Below are 23,491 nucleotides of genomic sequence, written 5' to 3'. Positions count from 1 at the left end.
GTTTTTTAAACATATTTGTAATCATTTTAAAATCTTTTATACATTTTTTTTGTTTTTGTTTTCACCTCGTGATTTTTATCTTGAGAGGCGCTATAGAAAAGATTGTCTTCTTTGGGTTGGAAATGAGGTTGAGGGGTTGGTGCTTGTTTTTGATGGGGGGGCAGGGTTCTTCCCGCTGGCTGTTCCTTGAGTGGGTTGAGGTGGACCTTTGAGGCTTGACTTTGTCTCGCTCTGGTCTGGCCTGTATCGATGGGGCTCCAGTTTGTAGGGCTGGGGGCTCCAGGCTTGTCGTCCCTAAATAGATTTCCTTTGGCTGGGGCGGGTGCCCTGATGTCCTCTGGGCTGGATTATTGGTGTCCGTCCATTGGTCTCTATTGGCTGCTGGGGCGTGCATGGCCCTGGACTCTAGCACTGGGACCTTAGCTGCTTCAGGCAGCTCCTCCCTCAGCACATACACAACGTTTAAAAACAAAAAACAAAGACAAAACAATACTCTTTGTGACAAATCCTATTTCAGACACCTACAAACACTGAGTGATTCACATAAATACAGCTTAGACCAGCACACATAGGTAACCACACAAACACACCCATGTGAACATATTTTATAAGATATAAATGCACACACACACACACACACACACACACACACACACAAATATAAATATAGACCATCTAATGGGCCATCCCCATCTGTACCGGGTCGGCCCGGGCCGGGTAGCCCCAGTCGGCCCCAGCCTGGCCCGGTTGATTCCACACATTCTTGTCTTAAGCCCTTGTGGGCTGATTCTGCCCACCAATCAGAGGCTTGCTCTAATGGAAGGTGTGAATTTGCTGTCAGCAGTAGGTGTGTTGGCCCTGGTCGACCTGAAGCAGACCCCCTCGAGAAGAGGGCTAAAAATGAGCCTTGGTTGGCCCGGAAAAATACCAGGCCACCCAGATATGTAAACAACCTACGCTACCCGGCCCGGGCCGATCCGTTACAGATGGGAATGGCCCATAACAGTTCCTATTCCATTTATTCTTGTAGATTTCTATTAATTTGTTTCTTTAATTTTTTCTTATTTCTATGATGACCCCACTGTCTTGTCCTGTCCTTGTTTAGTTATCTGTACTGTTGCCCCCCCCCCCCCCCCCTCTTTCCCTGTTTGCATTGCATGTCTCTTTTCTCCCATCCTGCCCACTCTGATGGGTAAGAAAATGTGTCACAAACATAATGAAGGCTACTGCACAGCAGGAGGAAAATCCCATATCATTCTTGCTGTAGAGTAAAACTGCTCTGGCACCCAGATCAACCATTCTGTTTGCTTCAACTGCCAGGACAGTACAGGTGAAAAAAGTGTTATTTAAAAATCCCATTGAACATCTTGTCTGTAAGTAAAAAATGAGAATAGTTTTCATTTTTAGAACAGAATGCTGATTGTTTTACTCTGCTTTGAGTCACTTACAACTACGTGATCTATATTTTTTATTACTGTTTTTGGAATGATGCCTATCACTGTTGTCTGTGTTTTGAAGCAATAGTGCCATCCTTGCGTATACAGACTTTCCAGGTGCGTTATATTTACGATTCTTTGCCTGGCCTGGCACCTTCTTACTTTTGCATTTATGTGAAGACCTGTACAGTCTTATGGATATGTTTTGAATGTTTAAAAGTCAGAGAAAAATATGAAAATGAGCATCAGACACATTAAGATAAATGAGAAGAAAAATGTTCAGATGAAGTCAAAATTTTGAGGAAAATTTAGTTTAAATAGAGAACTGGGGGAAATCCTTTCTATCTGCTGTTCAATGTGAAGCCATCACAGAAGCTGCTCACACACACCTCTAGTAAGTCATTGTGTTTTTTTAAGCTGGATGAATCCTTTCCCAGCAGCGTTCCAGTGGTCCTTCTGAACATAAATCAATGATTCAATTCATATTTGTCCTGAAAACACATTTTTATTTCGCCCCTGCCTTCAGCCTAAATTTGGCCCCTTTAGTTTCCACAAAGACCAGATGACGATGCTTGAAAACAACATTTCACGCACCGATGGCTGAGATAGTGTTAACTGTTCATCTGGTAACACTGTTCATGGCTGTTACTACAGAATAATTGACAAAACAAATAAAAATGGCTGTGACTTAAACATTTCGGGACCCCATCTGATGCCTGACCGATACTTTTGATGCCAAACCGCAAACCTGCTTGCTGAGATAGAGGTAGTTTTATCAGCTCGCTAAAATAAAAGACTTAGGATCAAAAGAACTTGATGTAACTGAAATTTGCAGCAAAATTAATGAAAAAGACAAATCCTCCCTGAAAGTGTTCCTCTGCTGATCTGCAGGGATCACCACGGTGCTGACCATGACCACCATCAACACTCATCTGAGAGAAACGCTCCCTAAGATCCCCTATGTGAAGGCCATCGACATGTACCTGATGGGCTGCTTTGTGTTTGTCTTCCTGGCCCTTTTGGAGTACGCCTTCGTCAACTACATCTTCTTCGGCCAGGGGCCCCAGCGACAGAAGAAGGCAGCTGAGAAAGCAGCAACTGCCAACAACGAGAAGCTGAGACCCGACCCCAACAAGGTACGTGTGATTAGAAACATCTTCCAAGGCTTTGCGTGCTGTCTGTTGATATACATGTTTGTTTCTGTGAGGACAAATGACTTCTTCTCCTCTCAGGGACAAAGTGGTGCTGTAATCAATGCTTGATGTCCTTCACCAGCTCTCTTTCTCCTCCAGCAACATTTTTTAGTGATTTAGAGTTGTGCATCAATGACTTCAAACAGAGTGAATGCAGACACAATCGCTGAGATTTTTAAAATACTTTGTCTCCACATTTCTGTCTCCCAGAGGACAAGGTGCCTTGGAAAAATCCCCGTCTGTGGTGCCAGAACCTTCTCTTTAGATTTTATTCAGCACATTTACAAACAACAGCGTTTAAAGGAATAAATTAAACAAATGAAGCACTCTTTCCTTCTGAGTGTGGCAAGCTCCGATTTCCCCAAAGTAACAGTGCTGATTTTGTATGCTTGCAGTGGCTGGTGGGAAATGTAGTTCAAAGGGATGATGCTCTGTATGCCAGAATGAAACAGAGGGAAATTGACGCGTATGACTCGATGTGGGATCCCATCTTTGTGGACGATGCCGCATTAGGACTAGGCGATCAAAGAAATAAGGTACTGGAGGTTCTGATAGTTTACGCTAATACTGTCATCAACCTGAATCAGTCCAGATCAGAGGAAAATGCTGCAGTTTTTGTGCGTTTCTTTGACTTTTTGTAGATTTTTAAGGCAGCTTTGATCATCACTCCCACCATTGTGTTTTTTCCTTCTCTTGGTTTGCTCTTCATGCATTTTCCTGACAAACATGGCTTATTAGTTTCATTTCTGCAGGCACTGATTTAATCTAGCTCCACATCTGAATGAGAATGACAAACAGCTGCAGATTATATTAAGATGATTTCAATAAGATTTTAAAAATTGGTATAATCTCTGAAGCAACTGATCAGTCTCTTGAAATTAAGTGATGCAACTGACAAAATGGTCTGAAAGAAATCATTTGCATTTTGAAGAATGACACCAACTGAGCGGCCTCTCACTAAAACAGCTACATAGGTGAAGGATGGGATTGGGTTTTTCCTCAGAAGTCAGGCTATGGATGAAGAAATGCTGATCCGAATTCACCTCCCACAACGCTTTTCCTGACCTGCCCCGAACCTTTTAGCCACTCCTCCATCTCTGCAAAGCCCTTGCTATTCCTCTCAACCTCCTCCTGTCACTTTTGTTTTATGTATCTTTGCTTTTCTTCTTTCTCCCTTGTTTTTGTTTAGTTTGTCCTGTGACCTTGCAGAATTTTAACCCACGTTTGGTTGAAATTCTGAGATGATAAAGAGGGTTTTCTTCATGGGAGTTAGTTCATGGAGTGTGCGGCTCCAGGCATGTTATTTGATAGTTTTCTGCATATATTATCAATCAGGTATTTGATTATTAAACGGTTTAATCGGTGCTTTGATCTCAAATGTTTCTCCACCTTAAGTAAAGCAGTCTTTAGCTCATTTGCATTACCCATTTTAGCTCCTCATCTGTATTTCGGCACCTCAAGCTGCTTAGTTATCATTTCAGCTTTTGTCGGTTTAGATCATTTTTGTAAGAACCAGTTTGAGGAGACGTCATTTTTGCAGCACCTTCTCACGGCTCCACCTGTGTTTGCACCTTCACACAGATGACCCCCGATGACAACATCCTGTTCAGCACCATGGAGATGAAGAACGAGATGGGCGGCGCCGGGGATCTGTCTCGGGGCCTGGGAGCGCCGGGGGATCCCCGCAACACCATGCTTGCCTACGACAGCTCCACGCTGCAGTACCGCCGGGCAGCCATGGCCCGACAAAACTATGGCCACAGCGCCCTGGAGCGCCATGCCCAGAAGAAGTCACGCCTACGAAGACGGGCCTCGCAGCTCAAGGTTAACATCCCAGACCTATCCGATGTGAACTCTATTGACAAGTGGTCCAGGATGATCTTCCCCACTGTCTTCTCCTTCTTCAACGTGGTCTACTGGCTCTACTACGTCCATTAAACCTGGTGGAGTCTGGAGGCCGGCATGGTGCCGGCATATGAAGAAGAAGAAGGAGGAGGATGGTTGGAGAGGAATTCAGGGGAGGATGTAGTAGATCAAATGTGAGGGCTGACTTTTAAAAACTGGTTCGATTCAGACACCTCGAGGAGAATACAAATACTTTTAGATGGACTGCAGCAGCACCCACATCAGTGACTCTTTCAGGATTTGGGAAACACCTTCAAACGGCCAACAGATGAGCACTCAAAAAATATATAAATATATATATCATAAAAGAAGAGTGAGTTTTAAAAAGACAGAAACGGTGCCTGTTCCAGAGTTTCAATATATCACTAATATTTGTCATTCGTAGCTTAATCTCTGTGGATCAAATATTTATGCTTGTGTTTGCATATACTTTGAGGCTTTCTTTTGTTTAGTATCTATTTACTTCGTAGCCGAGCTGTCTGCATCCAGGAAAGCTTTATCAATCATTTCAGAGGAGTCATAACGGATAGTCTATTTTCCTATAATTACTGTATATCAGAAAACCTTTTTTAATTGCATGCTTATGTTTGATTTCATTTGCATCACAGTCAGGATGATGATAATGAATCACAAAGCATTTGACTTGAGTTAGTTGAGGCTGTTGTGTCAGGTGGGAGGTTGCAGCGTTCGCTAGACCGGTGTCTTGTCTGATTGTGGAGCTTTAATGATGCTTTTTAAAAAACTCATTTGCTGAAGGTTTAACCAGGATGTTTTAGCCGTGCCGACTGAATGGAGCCCATTTAATCTGCGTTGTATTTATTTATATTTTTGTTACATGTTACTACCTATTTTCTACCGTCATGCAAGAAACTTTAGAGACGGCTTTAACTCAACGCAAGCTGGTGCAAGAACTATTCTGATCAGTTTCATTGCAAATAAACGCAAAAAATACAAAAAACTGAGCTGCTGCATAAATATAAAAATCCACAATCATTATTATCAGTAGAAATGAATGATAGAAGTAAGATGCATTTCATTGTGATTAGGTTTCTGTTTGAAAAAAAAAACTGTAGATAAACACAAATCATGTTTAAAGAAAAAGAGATGATTCATTTTTTTAAATCAATACTCACATTACCATGTAAATACTATGGATTTATTCTATTTAAATGGCTCTTTGTTGTTGTTTTTGAAGTTAAATTACAGCTCAAATGTTTCATTCAGTCAAATAAAAAGAAAATAAAAAACATTATTTAACTGAGAAGGAAAAAAACACACAACTCACAAGTTTGCTGTCTGTACTTTTGGCACTTTTCTCTCTCTTACTTCCTCTTTTCCTTTTCTTTTTAATGGACTCTAAATGCATCTACTTGCTGAAACTAAAGCACTTCCAGAAACCAGAGACTTCTGGGTCAACGTTTCGCTCTCCGGATGTGATACAACCAGGGCCCCACCATGCAGGCATTGAAGTCAGGCGTATTTTGTACAAAGTTTCTGTAAATTCCAGTTGTAATATTTCATAATGACTGTAAATAACTTGTGTAATATCTGTCATCAATTATGAAGATGTATCTAAATTCAAATAAAACTCTATTCAGTCTATCACTTCACCATCAGAGTTGGTGGGTGGCCATTTTCCTGTGTGAGTGTGAGGCTGATCGCTCAGCAACGAGCGAGCGGACGACCAAACTGGGATTAGAGCTCGGGCGAATGGAGGGATGGGCGGAGGCGAGAGAGTGCTGCAGCTTGGTGCTGTTGGCTGCATAAATGGATGGAGAGAGGCAAAGGAGGTGAAGCGAGAAGCTGCAGTGTTGAGCTGGGCTCAACCCCCAGCCTAGGGGGACGTTAACGCAGAGAGCCGGAGATGTGGAGGCACACTTTGGACTCCACTGTCGCCTTCTGGCTGCGGGGGGGGGGGGGGGGGGGGGGGGGGGGGCAAAGTGCCCGCTACAGGAAAAATAAAAGAGAGAAAGTGAAAGAAAAGAGAAAAAAGAGATACGTCCAAGGCTTGACCTCTAACTTCATCCACTCTTCTGCACTCTCCTCCTGACCTAAACACATAAAAGGATGAATGCTTGTGAATATCCGACGGTGTAAAAACCCCAATATTTAAATACTAAAATGGATTTTTTTCTAACTAATGTGCTGCTAATGGTTGATTTTGTACAATTATAAATGCACTAAATCTGAAATAAGCACAAACATGCTGCTGAGAAGGCCAGTGTGTGTGTGTGTGTGTGTGTGTGTGTGTGTGTGTGTGTGTGTGTGTGTGTGTGTGTGTGTGTGTGTGTGTGTGTGTGTGTGTGTGTGTGTGTGTGAGTGAGAGTGAGACACTCCTGGGACTAAAATGTCTAAGTGCAAAAGTAGCCATAAAGGCAAACTGATGTAAAAACTGATGTAACGTGACATGTTACCTTGTTCTACATACGCTGGTGAAAATCCACTCTGCTCTGCTACATAACAGATGAATTACCTCACAACAGCAGACAGATGGTTTGTGCTAAATTGGCCTTTTCTTTCCCTTTTCCTCTTTTCAGCGGGGGCATTAGTGTTGACGTGTGGAGGCGAGGGGAGGCAGATGCTTCCTGCTTTGTAGTGTTTCCATGTCACTGGCGTAATTAGCAATGCACAGACCCCTGCTCTGTGGAGACACGTGAATGTATGTGTGTGTGTTTAAGTTCCAGGAGTTTTATTTTTGCCAGTGTGTGTGTGTGTGTGTGTGTGTGTGTGTGTGTGTGTGTGTGTGTGTGTGTGTGTGTGTGTGTGTGTGTGTGTGTGTGTGTGTGTGTGGACTTCCAGCTGTGCCACTTTGAAGTTGGGCAGCCAGAAAAGTCAAACGGGTGAGAATCTGACTGAGTTGCATCACAACTCTCCTGTTACAGGTCTGTGGTGGACAAACACGTTAAACGAGCCGGGGAGGACTCGTGTCATGTGTGCACACACAAAACAGGAAACTATTTCAAGTTTTTAAATCATAATCAGTAAATCAGTGCATGGCATTCTTCAATACTGGGGCCTAAAATCCCGTCTGCATGTGTCGAATGCACATAAAGTTTCAAACTAAAATGATAGATTTGAATTTTCTTAGTAAAAATGTGTTCAAGCTTCTTTTAATTGGGCTGCTTGTTTTGGAAAAGCCAGCATATGTCAACACGAGGAAGTGGAAAGCATCCTACATGCTTGCCATCTGTGCAAGAAACTGTCCATCAGTTCTGCACACGTGCACATTAAACAAAAATAAATGAACATGCTCAATTCCACAGCCTTCGGCTGCTTTATGCACAAAAATCTATATTATTGCAGCAATTCTTAAGTCTTTTAACAAGAATCTCATCACTGATGATTTCAAGGCCTTAGCAAATTATAAATCAACTCTGTCAGTAATCATTTCAGAAAGAAGCACCACTTTTTACTACAGCCATAGTTTTTTCTTACAAGACTTGTCTTTTCTGTTATTTATTTATTTATTTGTTTTTTGTTTTAGTCTGAAGACCCCACTTAGAGTTGAAGAGTCAGTTTAAATCTCTTTATGATCCACTGAACCAGTTTCCTGATCTGGACCAGTCTGGGCTCCACCACAGGAGCATTATTTATTTCACCTGTAGCTAAACGGAAACAAAAAGGACTGAACTATCTCAGCTGAGTCACCTGAGCACATGTGATGATATTTAACTGTCTCATTTCCCCTAACAGGCAGGAATGCTAGCATACCTGTCAAAGGAAAGGGGCAGTCCTAGGAAAGGTGTGTTGTCATCTGTTTTAACTCAAGCCTCTTACAGAAACCCACAGCAGGAGGTGATGTCTCAGAGCAGACGGCCTTTTAGCTTGTGAGGATGAAATTGTGGTGAGAAGAGCCAGATCCAGCTGAGCCATGACGTGGAGGAGCCCTCTGGCCCTGGTGAGGGATGCTCTGCAAGGTCAGAGGGCACGGGAGAAGGAGCTCCGCAGCTTGGTGTCCAACCTGCCTTATGAGGGACAGGAGAAGGGGAAGCAGCCCAACCGCTTCTTCTCATCCAACTCCATCAAGACCACCAAATATTCTCCTCTGTTTTTTATTCCCATGAACCTTTATGAGCAGTTCCACCGCCTAGCAAACGTCTACTTTGTGGGATTGGCTATTTTGAACTTTATCCCCGTGGTGAATGCCTTCCAGCCAGAGGTAGCTCTGATCCCCATCTGTGTCATCTTGTCTCTGACGGCCCTGAAGGATGCCTGGGAGGACTTTAGAAGGTACCAGTCGGACAGGAAGGTCAACAACACGCCGTGTTTCGTCTACAGCAGGTATTTCATCCGTCCTGAACAGAGATGCCGCTCAGGAACGACGTAGCGGGTGGATCTGTGTGTAGTAGCCGTACATGTTTGTGTAGCCGACCTCCGCTGGGGGAGAAGAGATGTGGGAGATTATTCCTCCTTTAAGGAGCCTCACAACAGCATCTCTCTCCACCATACTGCACACTTGGATGAAATCCTCTTCTGGGTGTTGCATCAGCAGAGACGGGCAGGTTGGCTGTTTGCTATTTTTGAATTACTGGTGAAAAATGAATAATTCACCAAGAAGGGTAGACAGTATTTCAGGCTGTTTCAGTGGAGGCTTTGGTGGGGCGATGAGGAGGAGGAGGGAGCCTTTCTGGAGAGGTTTGGATGGAGGCACCCTCCATAATCAGAAGTCCTAACACCCAGAGGCTTATGAGACCTCTGATGTGAGGAAAAGCTGCATCATGTGTGTGTTTGTGCATCATCTCATGGTGCACCGGGTCCTTGAGACCTAAAGAATGAACTCTCATGACCTGTTTCTCAGACACATTCAGGCTCGCATCAGGCATTCAGCTGTCAAACCAGGGTGAGCAGGTTCCTTCTGGTTCTGCTGGCTCCTGCTGTGTGTGGAGATGCTAACCTTCACTTTGGGCTTGTAAAAACCCAAAACCTCACGACTAAACCACTACACCTTCACCCTTTGCATCATTTGTCTAGATATGCTTCATCCATTCAACAGCAACAAACTAGATTTAAATCGTTTTGGGGAAATCTGATGATGAGTTTAACGTGAAAGAAGGCTCGTGTGGAAATTTTGGAGACTTAATTAATCAGATCTTTGCAGATGTTTCCCATCAGCCCTTGGGTTTCACAGAATCACAAAGTCTGTGTTGAAGCACGTCTTTTCTCTCTGGTTTTCGTCACATCAGCCGCGTTTAGACGCATCAACTGTTAATCAGGCTTTCTAAATATGTTAAGCTTATTTTTGTTAAACATGTCTGAATACAGAAGACCTTTAAAAACCAGTCACCACACCTATGTTTTAACGTAATGCCTGTTGTCACACCTAGTATCAGTTAAATGCACATTATCATTTTGAACTTGTTAAATGGGATTTATCCCCACATTTTAAGCTATATTACTTTAAAGGAAAACACATTTAACACGTTAAATTAGAAATATAAATAACGATATAAAGTAGCTTCACGTGGCCCAGTGGTAATAAAAAACTTTTTATTGGCAGAATCACAAATTATTAGTTGAACTAAATAAAAAGTGACCTAAATCTAAATTCTTCTACATTTTTTGAAGGTGAAGAAATGCTGTTAGGATTGGTTTGGTCAAGAAGACTTTATGGTGTGTTTTATTTAGTGTAACAAGTTTATTTATGCCTTTATTGTTTGTGTTGCGATCTTATCAAATGCAAACAGATCAAAGAACATCAGTGTCCAAAAACGAAACCGAAGGTTTATCGGTTCATTCAACAAGTCATTTAAGATGAATTTGATCAAATCTGTTCAACTGAAAACTGACAACAGAAGTGCTGAAAACCCATAATTATTTAAAATCAAATACATGTTTAATCTAAGAATTAATCAAATTATGTGGAAAACTTAAAAACTTTTACATTTTCTATTTAAAAAATTACTTTTGTTGTGCATATTTACATAAAACTAGCTAGAATAAACCATAAAACAAAAAGCTGCATCATTATATTATAAACTATTTTTACTTGTACTTAAAAAATGTACTTTATTATTAGGCAAATATAAGTGCCAACTTATAGACATAACCTGAGTAAATATGTGTGTTTTAATAACAATATTGTGATGAAATCTTCAACTTAATTTGAGAAAACAGAATTTTTTTCTCTGTATTTTTCTACAAAGTGAGAACAACTCCAAACTGATTTCCGACCATCTGACGCACAGACCTAGGCGTTTTTTTATTATAAACACGCACATAGAAGTGCCAGACTCTAAAAATACATACAGCTTTCCAGCTGGTTTTGTTTTCTGTGAGGTGTGGTGCTGAGCTGCAGCTACCTGATCAGGTCCTGCATGCAGAGCAGCATACCTTCAGCTTTCTGTCACAGCTAGTGGGTCGGCTTGATATGCTGGTTCTGATCATCTCTTTTGGAAAAGCTCCAGTTCTCACAGTTTACTTCTCAGAGTTATCTCAGCTGAATAATCAGATCTGGGCCACCTTCCACTAACAACTATAATTATTTATTCCCCCCTTTTGTGAATTGTGTACTTTGCTTCCTGACTTTACGTAGCTGCCATGTATGATCATTTTCATCAGCCATTAATGTCTGAAGCGTGTCTGGTCTTAGGATGGAGAAACAATTCGTGGAGAGGCGGTGGAAGGACGCACGAGTGGGAGATTTTGTGAAGGTGGTATGCAATGAGATCGTCCCTGCAGACCTCCTCCTACTCCACTCGTCAGACCCAAATGGCGTCTGCTACATAGAGACAGCCAACCTGGATGGAGAAACCAACTTGAAGCAGAGGACAGTTGCGAATGGTCTCTGCACATCGGTGAGGGACTGATGAAGATTAATTACCTTCATCTTCTTCTGTGTTAGCCCCTTACCCCTCTTCTCCTCTTTGTTTCAATTCAATTGAATTCAATTCAAAGATACTTTATTAATCCCAGAGGGAAATTAGAGTTTCAGTACACACAATTCCAAGATCAGACATACATAGGCAAAGACACATGACTAGAATTGGTGACTGTGGTCATTCGCAACCCTGAGTCGCGCTACCTTAATAGAGATCAGAGGGGGTTACATGAGGATTGGTTCAGGTGGAGGGAAAAAAAGGCACTTCAGAGTTACCCTCCACAGGGATGGCAGCTTTGCTATGCAAAAAACACCTCAGACAGAAATGCAACAGACTTCAGACATCACACAAGAGTCCACGAGGTGGGGTGGTGGGGTTTGGGACTCTCCACACGTCAGTGAACGCAGCCGCGATAAGCAGCGCTCGTCACCTCAGTCTGGACAGGGGGAGGAGGTCATTGGGTTTAGAGGGCACAGCGACTCCTGGAATGATTCAGCGGCCTTCGCAGTCCCGCCAAGGCTGGGATAGGGAGACAGAGTTGCCATGGTGACTGCACCATTCCACATTTCTTCGGTGTGTGTGTGTGTGGGGGGGGGGGGGGGGGGGGGTATTCGTAATTTCCAGTTTCCAGAAAAAATGTAGAAGCACTGCACACCCAAAGACAGACAAAGAGCCTTGGGGATAGGATAGGGAGGAGAGGAGGAAAAATGCGTCTGTACTCTCCAAGAGCCGGAAGAACAAAAAAAGGCATCACCTCAACTGAACAGGGCTGACCTGTCCTGTTCCCGTTTAAAACCAAGTCAGAGAGAGAGAGCACACCTGTTTGTCTGCATACTTTAACTCATAACTAATAATTGGACTACAGCTGATGTTATGGAGCGCAAAACTTGTCAAATCATTCAAGTGCAGGGCAGAGGTTGGAGTGTGAGATTTGGGGAAAATTCATCCAAGGAAGCTACAATTTAACAACTCAAAGGTCCAACCCCCTTCCCCCAGGATGCTCTTTACAGTCACAGAATGTGATGGTTAATCAACACAATGTTCAATAAACACTGTCAACATTTCATGCCACAATTCCTAAACAGTGCACCTACATAACCGTATAACAAACTAGTATGTTAGCTAATATAGTTTGATGTTGTTGTAGAGAAAATGAGGGAGTTTTTAGTTCTCTTGTAGCGCTTACACATTAGCTTCAGCACGGCCCCAAAAGCTATCGAACGGCACCAGAACTTGGTTTCGCACACAGGTCAGATTTGTGCTTTCGGTGCCGAGGCGACTCTATTTGTCAGATCTTCTCCCCAGCTGTCAGACTGGCACCGAGGCGACACTATGGACCGTTTGGCCGGCTGAAATTATGCCTACCGCCTCCAATCTGCAAGAAGAATGAGCCAGCGGGGGGTTTCCCACAAGCGCGATTCATCTTCATGTTCGATGTTGTTGAGCAAACTTCTGTCTGTAGCACAGAGCTGCCGATCCGGAGCTACCGTTAAGTGTGGGAACGGGAGAAATGAATAGCTCTGTTTGTGTGTGTGTGTGTGTGTGTGTGTGTGTGTGACACACAACACATTAATAAAACAATGTGGTTCAGAGTCTCCAAAAGCAACACAGCTCATGTCTGCCTTTTGTTTATCTTGTGGTGGGGGGGGACTTTCCCGCGCGTATTAAGCTCTGCCAAGTCCGTCGGATTTATATGTGAACACTACACCGCCCGTACCAGCCCAAACTCACACCAACCAACCTGACCAAACCTCGACCGTGCCGACGCTAATGTGTAAGCGCCATTGGTTTATTCTTAGCCTCAAAATCACAGCAACTCAGTGCCACCAACAGATTTGGAGCCCCCTTATACAAAACTTCATGAACCTGACCCAAACCTTCTAAGACTCAGCTTGTGACACACACACACACACACACACACACACACACACACACACACACACACACACACACACACACACACACACACACACACACACACACGCGCGCATGCATTAGACTCAGCTCTACCAGGACAGGCTGCATTCACAGACAACAGGTCCGTCACCCAAACGTTCCCAACAAAACTAATTTCCAGAGACTAAACACAACATGTAGAAAGACAAACAGAAAAGAACATCCCATCCATGACACTGTCAGCCCAGGTCTGGCTCTGCTTCCTGTTCATCTGCTCTGAGCTGAGAATGCACAATTTGTGTTTGTGAAGCCAAAAAAACCTAGAAATTCAACCCCACCTTTAAGTTAAATATAAAAAATGTTTCCTTTCATTCACACACTCATATAGTTTCTTTTTATTTCACCAGGATTGTGGATTTGAACCAGAGAACTTCAACTGCAAAGTGGTGTGTGAAAAGCCCAACAACAACCTGAATCATTTCAAGTGTTATCTGTGAGTATAAAGTACCCAGCTAACATGAATCCCCCCCGAGTTCCTCAGAGCCTTTTAAAACAGCCTTGCAAAATTAATTTCAGCCCACTCACTGGATTTTCCAATGCTAGCAGACACATTTTTGGGGCTGTAATATACTGTAATCGATTTCCTCAGGCACCACAGCTCTCACAGGCGGTCTTATCCTGCCGTCCATCTATGGTCATGAAGCAGGAGAATTGCTAATGGGGAATGCGTCAGAAATAATGAAAATCTAACAAGACCTGACAGTGAAAACCATTCTCATCCTTTCCTGCTGCAGAGAGAAACCTAATGAAGAGAAGGTGGGTGCTGGCATCGAGAGTCTGCTGCTGCGAGGCTGCACAGTGAGAAACACTAACCATGCTGTTGGATTTGTGGTGTATGCAGGTACTTTCTCAGCTGGATCAATAATTTAACTTTTAGCTTTTACGTTAAATGGGATAAATGGTTTCTATCAGCTATAACTTCAAATGTGTTAGTTACACACAAAAGAAAATGTCAGTGCTGACAGAAAACAGCCTGAAATGTCTCATTTCTTATTATTCTGTACATGTACAATTTATAAACATATGTGTTACACTTATAGGAAACATCCAGCAAAGATAACCAGAGTGAATACAAAATGTAGGCTTCAAATGATGATTTAATTTATTGAGACAACCTGGCCCACGTTAGCTCCCCTATTGTTGAGAAACTGTGATTTAAAACAGTTTCAGAAAACCTGCATTCAGTTTCACCAGCCACACCCAGACATGGTTACTTCCAGACCTAGAATCAATAGAACCTGCTCCAAGTAGACTAAAAGATCTCAAACAGCAACACATCGCGACCCATTCTAAAAATAGAAACACTTCCCGGACGATTATTGTCTTCAGAAAGTGTGTGTCCTGTTGTATTAGGAGTAAAACTACTACCATCAGTCACACATGGTGGTGGTAGTGTGATGGTCTGGGGCATTCATGATGGAAAACTTTCCAACGTGGCTGAAATGAAACAAATCTGTAAAGAGTGTGTGAGACAAAAAATGTTCCCACGAAGGGAGTTTAGTGGTCAGACTTTTACACATAAAGCCAGATTAGTTTGTATGTTTTATCTCTAAATAAACGGAACCATTATTAAAGAATTATACTTGGAATTTACTCTGGTTATCGGTTTCTGCTATTGAAATGTGTTTGTTGGTCTGAAACATTTAAAAATGACCAACAGAAGAAATCTGTAAGCGTGCAAGTAAAATATTTTTTTATATTTATTAATCGGCTCATTTACTTTCCCATTTAAACAGAAAGATTTCATGAACTGAAACACTAAAGGTTTTGTGCTTTGCTGGTTTGAGGAATTTGTCTCTAACACTAACATACCAAAACCTTCAGGGTTTACCACGCGAGTATTTGCAAATTCACTCTTACCACTAGAGCAAGGTTGTTGACAAATACCACCAGTTTACTGGGATAATTGCTTCACAGGCGGAAGACAAATGTCTATTTTTCAGATGTGTGAAACAATAGATCCAAAGCTAAAGAAGCTGGTAGGACAAAGCCAGAATCATTCATGATTTTTTTCATATGTTGTCCATAACCAGCTCGTGTTTGAAGATGTTATCAGATTTTCTTCATCGACAGAAGTTTCTGAACTAACCGTCTTCTCTTTAAACCTTTAAGGCCATGAAACCAAGTCCATGCTCAACAACAACGGGTCGAGATACAAGCGCAGCAAACTGGAGCGGAAGCTAAACATAGACGTCTTCTTCTGCGTCATTCTCCTTTTCACCATGTGCCTCATTGGAGCACTAGGTCAGTCGAGAGTTACATAACTTAACCAGCGAGTCACAGATTGACTCAGTCCCATTTATGGTGGGAGCCATTAAATTTTCACTTTTAAAAAGACTCACTCAGGCCACAGGCCTGAACACATGCTACACCAGGAGGAAAGCAGGGGAGATGTGGTGGCAAAAATAGCTTCCCTGTCTGCCTGACAGTCAGAGTGAATAATCCTGCTGTCTTCATACATCTAGGTCACTTCCTGTGGCTGGAGTCGCTGCCTGGTGTGCCCCCGTACCTGGTTCCTGACAGCAGCGGGCACCTGGACAGTCCTGGTCTGACTAGCTTCTATATGTTCTTCACCATGATCATCCTGCTACAGGTGACAGTAGCACATTTGTTTAAAGAGGCTTCTTCAGAATTTTAACATCAATAAATTGTCTTTCTTTCATCTTCAGATTCTGATTCCCATTGCTCTCTACGTGTCGATTGAACTGGTGAAGATTGGTCAGATCTTCTTTATCACTAATGACTTGGATCTGTATGATGAGGAGACAGACAGCCGTATGCAGTGCAGAGCTCTGAACATCACAGAGGACCTCGGACAGATCGAGTACATCTTCTCAGACAAGACGGGAACACTCACCGAGAACAAGATGGTGTTCCGCCGATGCTCCGTCATGGGCACCGAGTTTCCACACAAAGAAAACGGTAAATAACACACACACACACACACACACACGCACGCACGCACACACACACACACACACACACACACACACACACACACACACACACACACACACACACACACACACACACACACCAAGCTTTTAAACCATTTATGAGACTGAGGTATGGAGACATCAAGGATTTCAATGAAAAATGTTTTAAATCCAAACTAACAAGAGATAAAAAGTCTGACTGCCGTAGAAAACACACCAGAGCAGACTCAAATTAGACACCAAGATTTCAAAAGCAACAATATTTTCTTAATCAAAACCACAAAAAGAAATTGAAATGAAATGTTTTCAAGTGTTTTTATAACTTCTTGGTTGTTGAAACCAAACATTTTTTATAAAATGTGCAGCACTTTAGTCGATAAAAACACATTTGATTTGATGCATTTTGATGTGTCATATTTTATTACTGTAATGTGTTTCCATAGTTTGTCCCTTCTAGTCTACAAAAGGGTTTTCATCTCCTAATTCATTCATTCATTCATGCATGTATTCATTTAATCATTCATAAATTCTGGTTTGTGATTTCTTGTTCAGGGACTTTTAAAACCAGTAGAATATATAGTTGTTTGAGTGTGTTTTTGGAGTCTTGCTGTGATTTGACTACTTGTGTTTTGGAACTGACCTACAAAATTAGCCAAATGACACAACTTGATTTTGTTCTGACTCATCAGCCTCTTCTCCCTCTGGTTGATTATTATTTCAGAGTCACTTTTACAGCTGATTAATGTAAAGTAGTGACTCTGTTTTGCTCACCTGTGATTGCAAGTGTGTTATTCTTCTAAATTAAGATGCATTTTCATGAAACAGTCATTAAACTTGTAAAGAGAAGAGTTGGAGGTGGGAGTGGGAAGTGTCTGAGTTGAGGAGGACAGTCGGGAACAGTCACATGTTGTTTTGGGTTTGCAGCCATCCGCCTGGCCATTCTTGCTGAGCCTGAATCTGAAGAGGAGATCATCTTCAACCACCATTCACAAACCCCACAAACCAGCTGGTACTTAGGCGCTGAGGACAGCAGCCCCATAGACTCACATCGTCATGACAACTGGAGGAAAAACAAAATTTTGGAAAATGCCCGGAGTGATGTGGCCTTCAGCAGTCCACTGGTATGAACCCTTCAGACATGGTTTCAGTGTAAATGAATCAGAAATTACTTGCATCGCGTTGTTTTTTCCTCCAAAGTCATCTCAGACCTTTCTGGACAACATTTCCCCATCAAACTATTTAGAACTTTATTTTAAGACTAAAGATTAAAAACAGATTTAAACTCCCATTAGTTTAAAAATAAGTCTTTTCTGAGACTGATTTAAACTCTGAACTAAGCAAAGCTCGAATGGTCTCTTTGTTTATCCAAATCTGACTCATCCCTGAGTCAAAGGCCTTGTGGTCCAGATCCCGGCTGCAGATGGTCGAGCCGTTAGGAGTCAGCGATGGCTCAGCATCACCCCTGTGTCTCTGACGGGACATATGGTCACACCACTTGAGTACCACTTGGCACAGATCACCAATGGTACATCAACTGTAAATGTGCACTATAGATTAGTCATATCTGTTGTGATATAGAGTACAGTATCTCTGTGCCTATTTTAGTCCACAGGGCAAAGACCAGGAGCCTGGAGACACTTAGACTCAGACAGAAACACACAGCAGAGAGCCCGTTTTTACGCCCTCACATGCTGCGTCTCAAGATGGAACCTTCTGTCCTTCTTTTAACCCTCGTATATTAATAGACAAACAGAATGTACAAAGCCAGAAACTTTCTCTGATTCCCTCAAGTCAGATTAGGTAAAACTTATTGTAAGCGAAACGAGTTTTATCAACACACGCACGCACGCACGCATTTAATTAACAAAGCCATTAACTTTTGCTCCAACAGGAAACGGAGGTGATTCCAGACGGGAAGCTGGTTCAGCAGATTAAAAGAGCAGAGAGCAGCAGCCGCAGAGGCGGTGGCCGAAAGATACATCCATACCTGGACTTCTTTCTGGCTCTCACCATTTGCAACACAGTGATGGTTTCTATGGCAACAGCAAAGAGAGAGAGGGTGAGTGAGTGATTGGGAAGACGAAATGAAAATTGAGTCAAAGATTTTTCATCTTTCAACTTGAATTATCCTGAAATGTGCTACAGCAGCACTTTCTGTGGTTGCTGTTAGGGATATTTACATGTTGACTCTTTTATGTTGATGAGATCACAAACATATTTAGCAAGTGTGTTTGTGTAGCATGAAAAGAAAGGTTTCATATGGCTGACGGAGCAAACGTGCCTGTCACTTCTTCATGTTTGAGTTTTTGGGATATTTTACACCTGAAATAATGGGAGAGGACTTTTTTTGACTGTTCAGTTTTAGCTAACTGTAAGAGACAGGGTGTTGATACTTAACTGTGATGTCATTCAGACGTTTGGTTTGTTATGAAATTCAGCAAACATTTCTGGGATTCATGGGATTTTGTTGGCTTTGCTTACATTTTCCCAGGCACACGTGTCTCCCCGCTCCTCCCAGACTAATAACCCTCTAGAAACCTTTTCCAATCTGATCAAAAAGGCCAGTCTCTTCTGCCAACGCAAACCCAAGAGGAACCGTACCCGATCAGAAGACCCGGCTGTAGGCTCTGCGAAGATGGAAAGTGCTGCAGACACAAACGGAGTCCAGACGTGTTCCCTCCATCCTCTGTCTCAGAGGGACAGGCCTGCGGCCGCCTCCCAGAGTCTGCACTATGAAGCACAGAGTCCAGATGAAGCTGCTCTGGTGCACGCAGCCAGGGCATACGGCTTCATCCTGCTGGCCCGCACCCCCGACACTGTGAGTGTGAGGCTCCCGTCCGGGCAGGTCCTAGATTTTGAGGTGCTGGACACCTTGACCTTTGACTGTACCAGGAAGAGAATGTCTGTTCTGGTGCGACATCCAGTCACCAGAGAGTGTGTGCTGTACACTAAAGGTGCAGACTACGCCATCATGGAGCTGCTGGGAACACCTTATGCAGGTAACGGCTGGTGGAAGTACATCTAGAACCATTTCATGAGTATTTAATGAATTAGTGGGGATAGAACAAAGAACTTTAGGTTAGACTTTTCAGTTGTCTTTTAATACTTTTTCAGATATTCTAAAGTCTTTATGTGAATTTTGGAGGATTCTACTGGGGCAGCAGTAGCTCAACAGGTTGAGCGGGTTGTCCAGTAATCGGAAGGTTGCAGGTTCGATCCCGGCTCCGGACAGAGAATTCTGCTGTTGTGTCCTTGGGCAAGACACTTAACCCACCTTGCCTGCTGGTGGTGGGCAGAGGGACCGGCGGCGCCTCGCCTCCGTCAGCGCGCCCCAGGGCAGCTGTGGCTACATCGTAGCTCATCACCATCAGTGTGTGAATGTGTGTGTGTGAATGGATGAATGATACACTGTAGTGTAAAGCGCTTTGGAGTCCTTACTCTGAGAGGTGCTATACAAGTGCGGGTCATTTATCATTCTTTACTCATTTTCTGTCCAGTTTATGCCCCTGACCCCAAAAGTCTAAAAAAAATCAGAAAGTAAATGAGCTGGGGATAAAAAAATGATGTGTCAGATCTAAATATAGCCTATCTACAACAGCTCAAAGTCATCTGACAGAAGCAGCTTCTGGTCCTCTGATGCATAAGCAGAATAACATTTTTGGGTGTTAAAATGCTGTTTTATGTGTCAAAGTGATTTATCTCTGGTATTGTTCAACGAATCAACAAACAAAACAAAAATAAATAGTTAAAAGGTGACTTTGTGACAGGCAATTTCCAAAACACTCAAATATTGAAGGTCTTTGCTGACTGGCTCAGCCCTTGAGTTTTGCAGTTAATGAACATAAAACCACTCAAAACTATTCCTGTAAAAAGGGGTCTGGTACTGAAGTGAAAAGGTGAAAACGCTGCATACATCCCAAACTAAAAGCTTAACAAAAAGTGACTCATAATGGATGATGTGTATTACTTTATATCCAGAACACTTGAGTGGAAATCAGAAAGACGTAGCAGCTGTTACTCAGCATCACCTCGACTGCTATGCCAAGGAGGGCCTCCGTACTCTGTGCGTTGCAAAGAAGGTACAAATTACACACCTGCATCATTTTTCTACGGGAAAAGACGTTTGTTTCATTTGTTATTCTTCGTGTGTGCCAGGTTGTGAGCGAAGACGTGTACAGAAGCTGGTTAGTGGACAGGAAGAGAGCTCAGGCTTCTATGGACAACAGAGAGCAGCTCATCATGGAAACATCTGTGCAGCTGGAGACTGACCTCACCCTGCTGGGTACCATGCATCAACCCAATCACTCACAGCACTTAAAAAGCAGAAAATAAGGCCTGTGTGTGAACAATGTGGGATGCTTGTCCTCCTGCAGGGGCAACGGGCATCGAGGACCGTCTGCAGGAGAGCGTCCCAGAAACCACGGTGGCTCTGCGAGAGGCAGGGATCCATGTGTGGGTGCTGACAGGTGACAAGCCAGAGACGGCTGTCAACATCGGCTATGCCTGCAGGCTTCTGGAGGAGGAGGACCTGGTGATTAACATGAGCTGCAAAAACAAGGTGAGGAGGCAGCTGCCTGGTTGACTTCAGACATGTTTTTTGTGGCTCTGACAATTTTTTAAAGACATTTGTAACGGACTCAAAGTGATGTAACTATCTAAAGTTGTATTTTAATACACTGTTAGTAGTTCACTTTTATAAACAGAAGAATAGGCTGTTTTTATCATCAGGGAGTTTAATTAAACACTCTGTATTGACTTTGAGACAAGGAAAGAGAGAGAGATGGGATCGTTTGAGAATCTTTAATTTCTGAATTATAAATTCTAAACAATCTACCAGGACTACTCTGTGATGGATGAAAATGGATTCGGATGTTGTGTTGGTGCGTGTGTGTGTGTGTGTGTTTGGTTCAGATTCTCTAGGCTGACGTCAAAGAATCTGGTCGTCTTTGTTATGACTAGATATCACGAGGCTTATAAAGTGATGACATGAGCCGCTATTTTGCCGTGTACGTACCCAGTGGGGGTCTCCCAAGTAGATCAGGAAATGCCAGGTCTGGAGACCTCGGATGTACGCTGGAGCTGTCGGTGCAGCGGTCACAACGTTTCAAAGCCCGTCTGGAGGGTCGACCCCGGTACCGTTCGTCGGCGTCAGCAGGTGCTCTTATTTTGAAAGGACGTCGTCTGGTTGTTAAACGACGAAAATCTCCCGCTTCAAAGTTCTTAGTTTAAAGAAGAAAACACATCTGGCCAGGCTGCGCTTTTCTTTAGGATGACGGTGAATAGAACTGAAGTCAAAATGGAACTGACTTAAAATGGCGTTGCCTTGTTTTATATCTCTGAATTGTTGATAAGTTGGAGTAAAGTGGATTGGACACTTGAAGTCAACACCAGATTCTCCTGCGGCAGCCGAAAGCTCTGATTGGTTGGAACAATGTGTCATGCGTTTCTATGGAGATGAGGATCAGTATGTCTGTGCCGTAGTCCTGTTTTCATTAAACATAATTCATGACATATTTATTTCACAGATCATTCACTTGATTATTGTTGATCAACATCTGTTTTGCTTAATAATTTTAATCACAAATAAAGTACTTGGATTAAGTAAAGTTTCTTCTTCTCCTTCGGACTCTTCTCCTGGAATGTAAACAGTCTGAGGAACACCCGACCTTGGTTTTTCTACACGGTGTTATTGTGCACAGGGATCAGCTGTATAGAGTTGAAAACAATGAACTTCATAACCTTACACATTGTTAAAGACATTTCACCTCATCTAAAGCAACGTGTTTAGGAGAGTTTGATGGTCTGCATCCTGAGCAAACTGATGGCAGGTTTGATCTGCCAGTCTATTCTATTAGTTATAACCAGTGATGCCCCCAAGGGGTGGCTGGGGATTGGGGGGGGGCACCCCGCTGCCCCCACGTTCTCACACACCATACATTTGTTTCAATCAAGGCATAAATGTTAAAATGTTTGAATAAATCATTATTTAAATACATGTGTACAGTGAGTAAAGAAAGTATTCCCTGTCAATGGTTCACTCTTTGTTATATTGCAGCCATTTGCTAAAATCAGTTAGTCATTGTTTTCCCTCATTAATGTACACACAGCACCCCATATTGACAAAAACACAGAGTTTTAGAAATTTCTGCAGATTTATCAAAAAGAAAAACTGAAACATCACACGGTCCTAAGTATTCAGACATTTTGCTCAGTATTTAGTAGAAGCACCCCTTTGAGCTAACACAGCTATGAGTCTTCTTGGTAAAGAACAACAGGTTTCTTACACCTGGATTTGGGGATCCTCTTCCATTCCTCCTAGCAGATCTTCTCCAGTTCTGTCAGGTTGGATGGTGGATGTTGGTGGACAGCCATTTTTAGGTCCCTTCAGGGATGTTCAATTCAAGGCTCTGGCTGGGCCACTCAAGAACAGTCACAGAGTTGCTGTGAAGCCTCTGTTATTTTAGCTGTGCGCTTAGGGTCGTTGTCATGTTGGAAGGTAAACCTTCAGCCCAGTCTGAAGTCCTGAGCACTCTGGAGAAGGATCTTGTCCAGGATATCCCTGTACTGGGCCACATTCATTGTTCCCTCGACTGCAACCAGTCGTCCTGTCCCTGCAGCTGAAAAACACCCCCACAGCATGATGATGCCACCACCATGCTCCACTGTGAGGACTGCATTGGACAAGTGATGTGCAGTGCCTGGTTTTCGCCACACATACCGCTTAGAGTGAAGGCCAAAAGTTCTATCTTGGTCTCGTCAGACCGGAGAATCTTATTTCTCACCATCTCGGGCTCCTTCAGGTGTCTTTTAGCAACCTCCATGCGGGCTTTCAAGTGTCTTGCACTGAGGCTTCTGATGGGCCCTGGGTGGTAGAGGGCTGCAGAGATGGTTGACTTTGTCAAAAATTCCAGAAGAGGTGGATGCTTCAACAATCACCTGATAGGTTTTTTTTAACTTCCAGTTATTTAGCAGCACTTTGGTTCAACTTTTAGGTTTTTAAATTTGTTTTTAAATAAATTGACACTAAAAATGAAGAAACATTCCCTACAAATCATTACCTTACCTCTGTTTGGTTCCCATGAATGTAACTTTTTAAAACAGCATCAGTGACTTCTTAAGTTCAGCATAAGTTCTGAGTGTTTTTCCACTCTGAAAGTTTGACCTGTTAATTAGATCTTTTTTCTAAATTGCTGAACCTGTTCTGACTGCCTGTACATTTAAAATAAAGGTCAAACTTTTACATTTTT

General features: G+C 42.8%; 2 protein-coding genes across 3 annotated transcripts in view; both read left to right on the top strand.

Annotated features, from left to right (window-relative positions):
• Positions 1–6,144, top strand: part of gabrb2a (gamma-aminobutyric acid type A receptor subunit beta2a) — a 47,647-nt gene extending 41,503 nt beyond the window's left edge. The window contains exons 8-10 of one of the 2 annotated variants that reach the window (XM_054738976.2): positions 2,328–2,572; positions 3,025–3,165; positions 4,211–6,144. In XM_054738976.2, coding sequence (XP_054594951.1) covers positions 2,328–2,572; positions 3,025–3,165; positions 4,211–4,567 — 743 coding nt within the window. In that variant the 3' untranslated portion in view covers positions 4,568–6,144. The remainder of the gene's footprint in view (positions 1–2,327; positions 2,573–3,024; positions 3,166–4,210) is intronic. The other variant, XM_054738977.2, reaches the window with a different exon arrangement.
• Positions 6,145–8,224: 2,080 nt separating this feature from the next.
• The window catches only part of atp10b (ATPase phospholipid transporting 10B), a 29,421-nt gene continuing 14,154 nt past the window's right edge, over positions 8,225–23,491 (top strand). Inside the window, exons 1-13 of the mRNA XM_015943611.3 lie at positions 8,225–8,815; positions 11,124–11,328; positions 13,656–13,741; positions 14,043–14,149; positions 15,421–15,552; positions 15,774–15,901; positions 15,978–16,230; positions 17,169–17,365; positions 18,136–18,303; positions 18,736–19,243; positions 20,223–20,323; positions 20,400–20,526; positions 20,618–20,802. Of these exons, the coding sequence (XP_015799097.3) occupies positions 8,406–8,815; positions 11,124–11,328; positions 13,656–13,741; positions 14,043–14,149; positions 15,421–15,552; positions 15,774–15,901; positions 15,978–16,230; positions 17,169–17,365; positions 18,136–18,303; positions 18,736–19,243; positions 20,223–20,323; positions 20,400–20,526; positions 20,618–20,802 (2,607 nt within the window). The 5' untranslated portion in view covers positions 8,225–8,405. The remainder of the gene's footprint in view (positions 8,816–11,123; positions 11,329–13,655; positions 13,742–14,042; positions 14,150–15,420; positions 15,553–15,773; positions 15,902–15,977; positions 16,231–17,168; positions 17,366–18,135; positions 18,304–18,735; positions 19,244–20,222; positions 20,324–20,399; positions 20,527–20,617; positions 20,803–23,491) is intronic.

Source organism: Nothobranchius furzeri, chromosome 1, assembly GCF_043380555.1.
Source record: "Nothobranchius furzeri strain GRZ-AD chromosome 1, NfurGRZ-RIMD1, whole genome shotgun sequence".
Taxonomy (NCBI): domain Eukaryota; kingdom Metazoa; phylum Chordata; class Actinopteri; order Cyprinodontiformes; family Nothobranchiidae; genus Nothobranchius; species Nothobranchius furzeri.
Note: the sequence above shows the minus strand (reverse complement) of the source record. Positions and strands in the feature narration are given on the sequence as shown.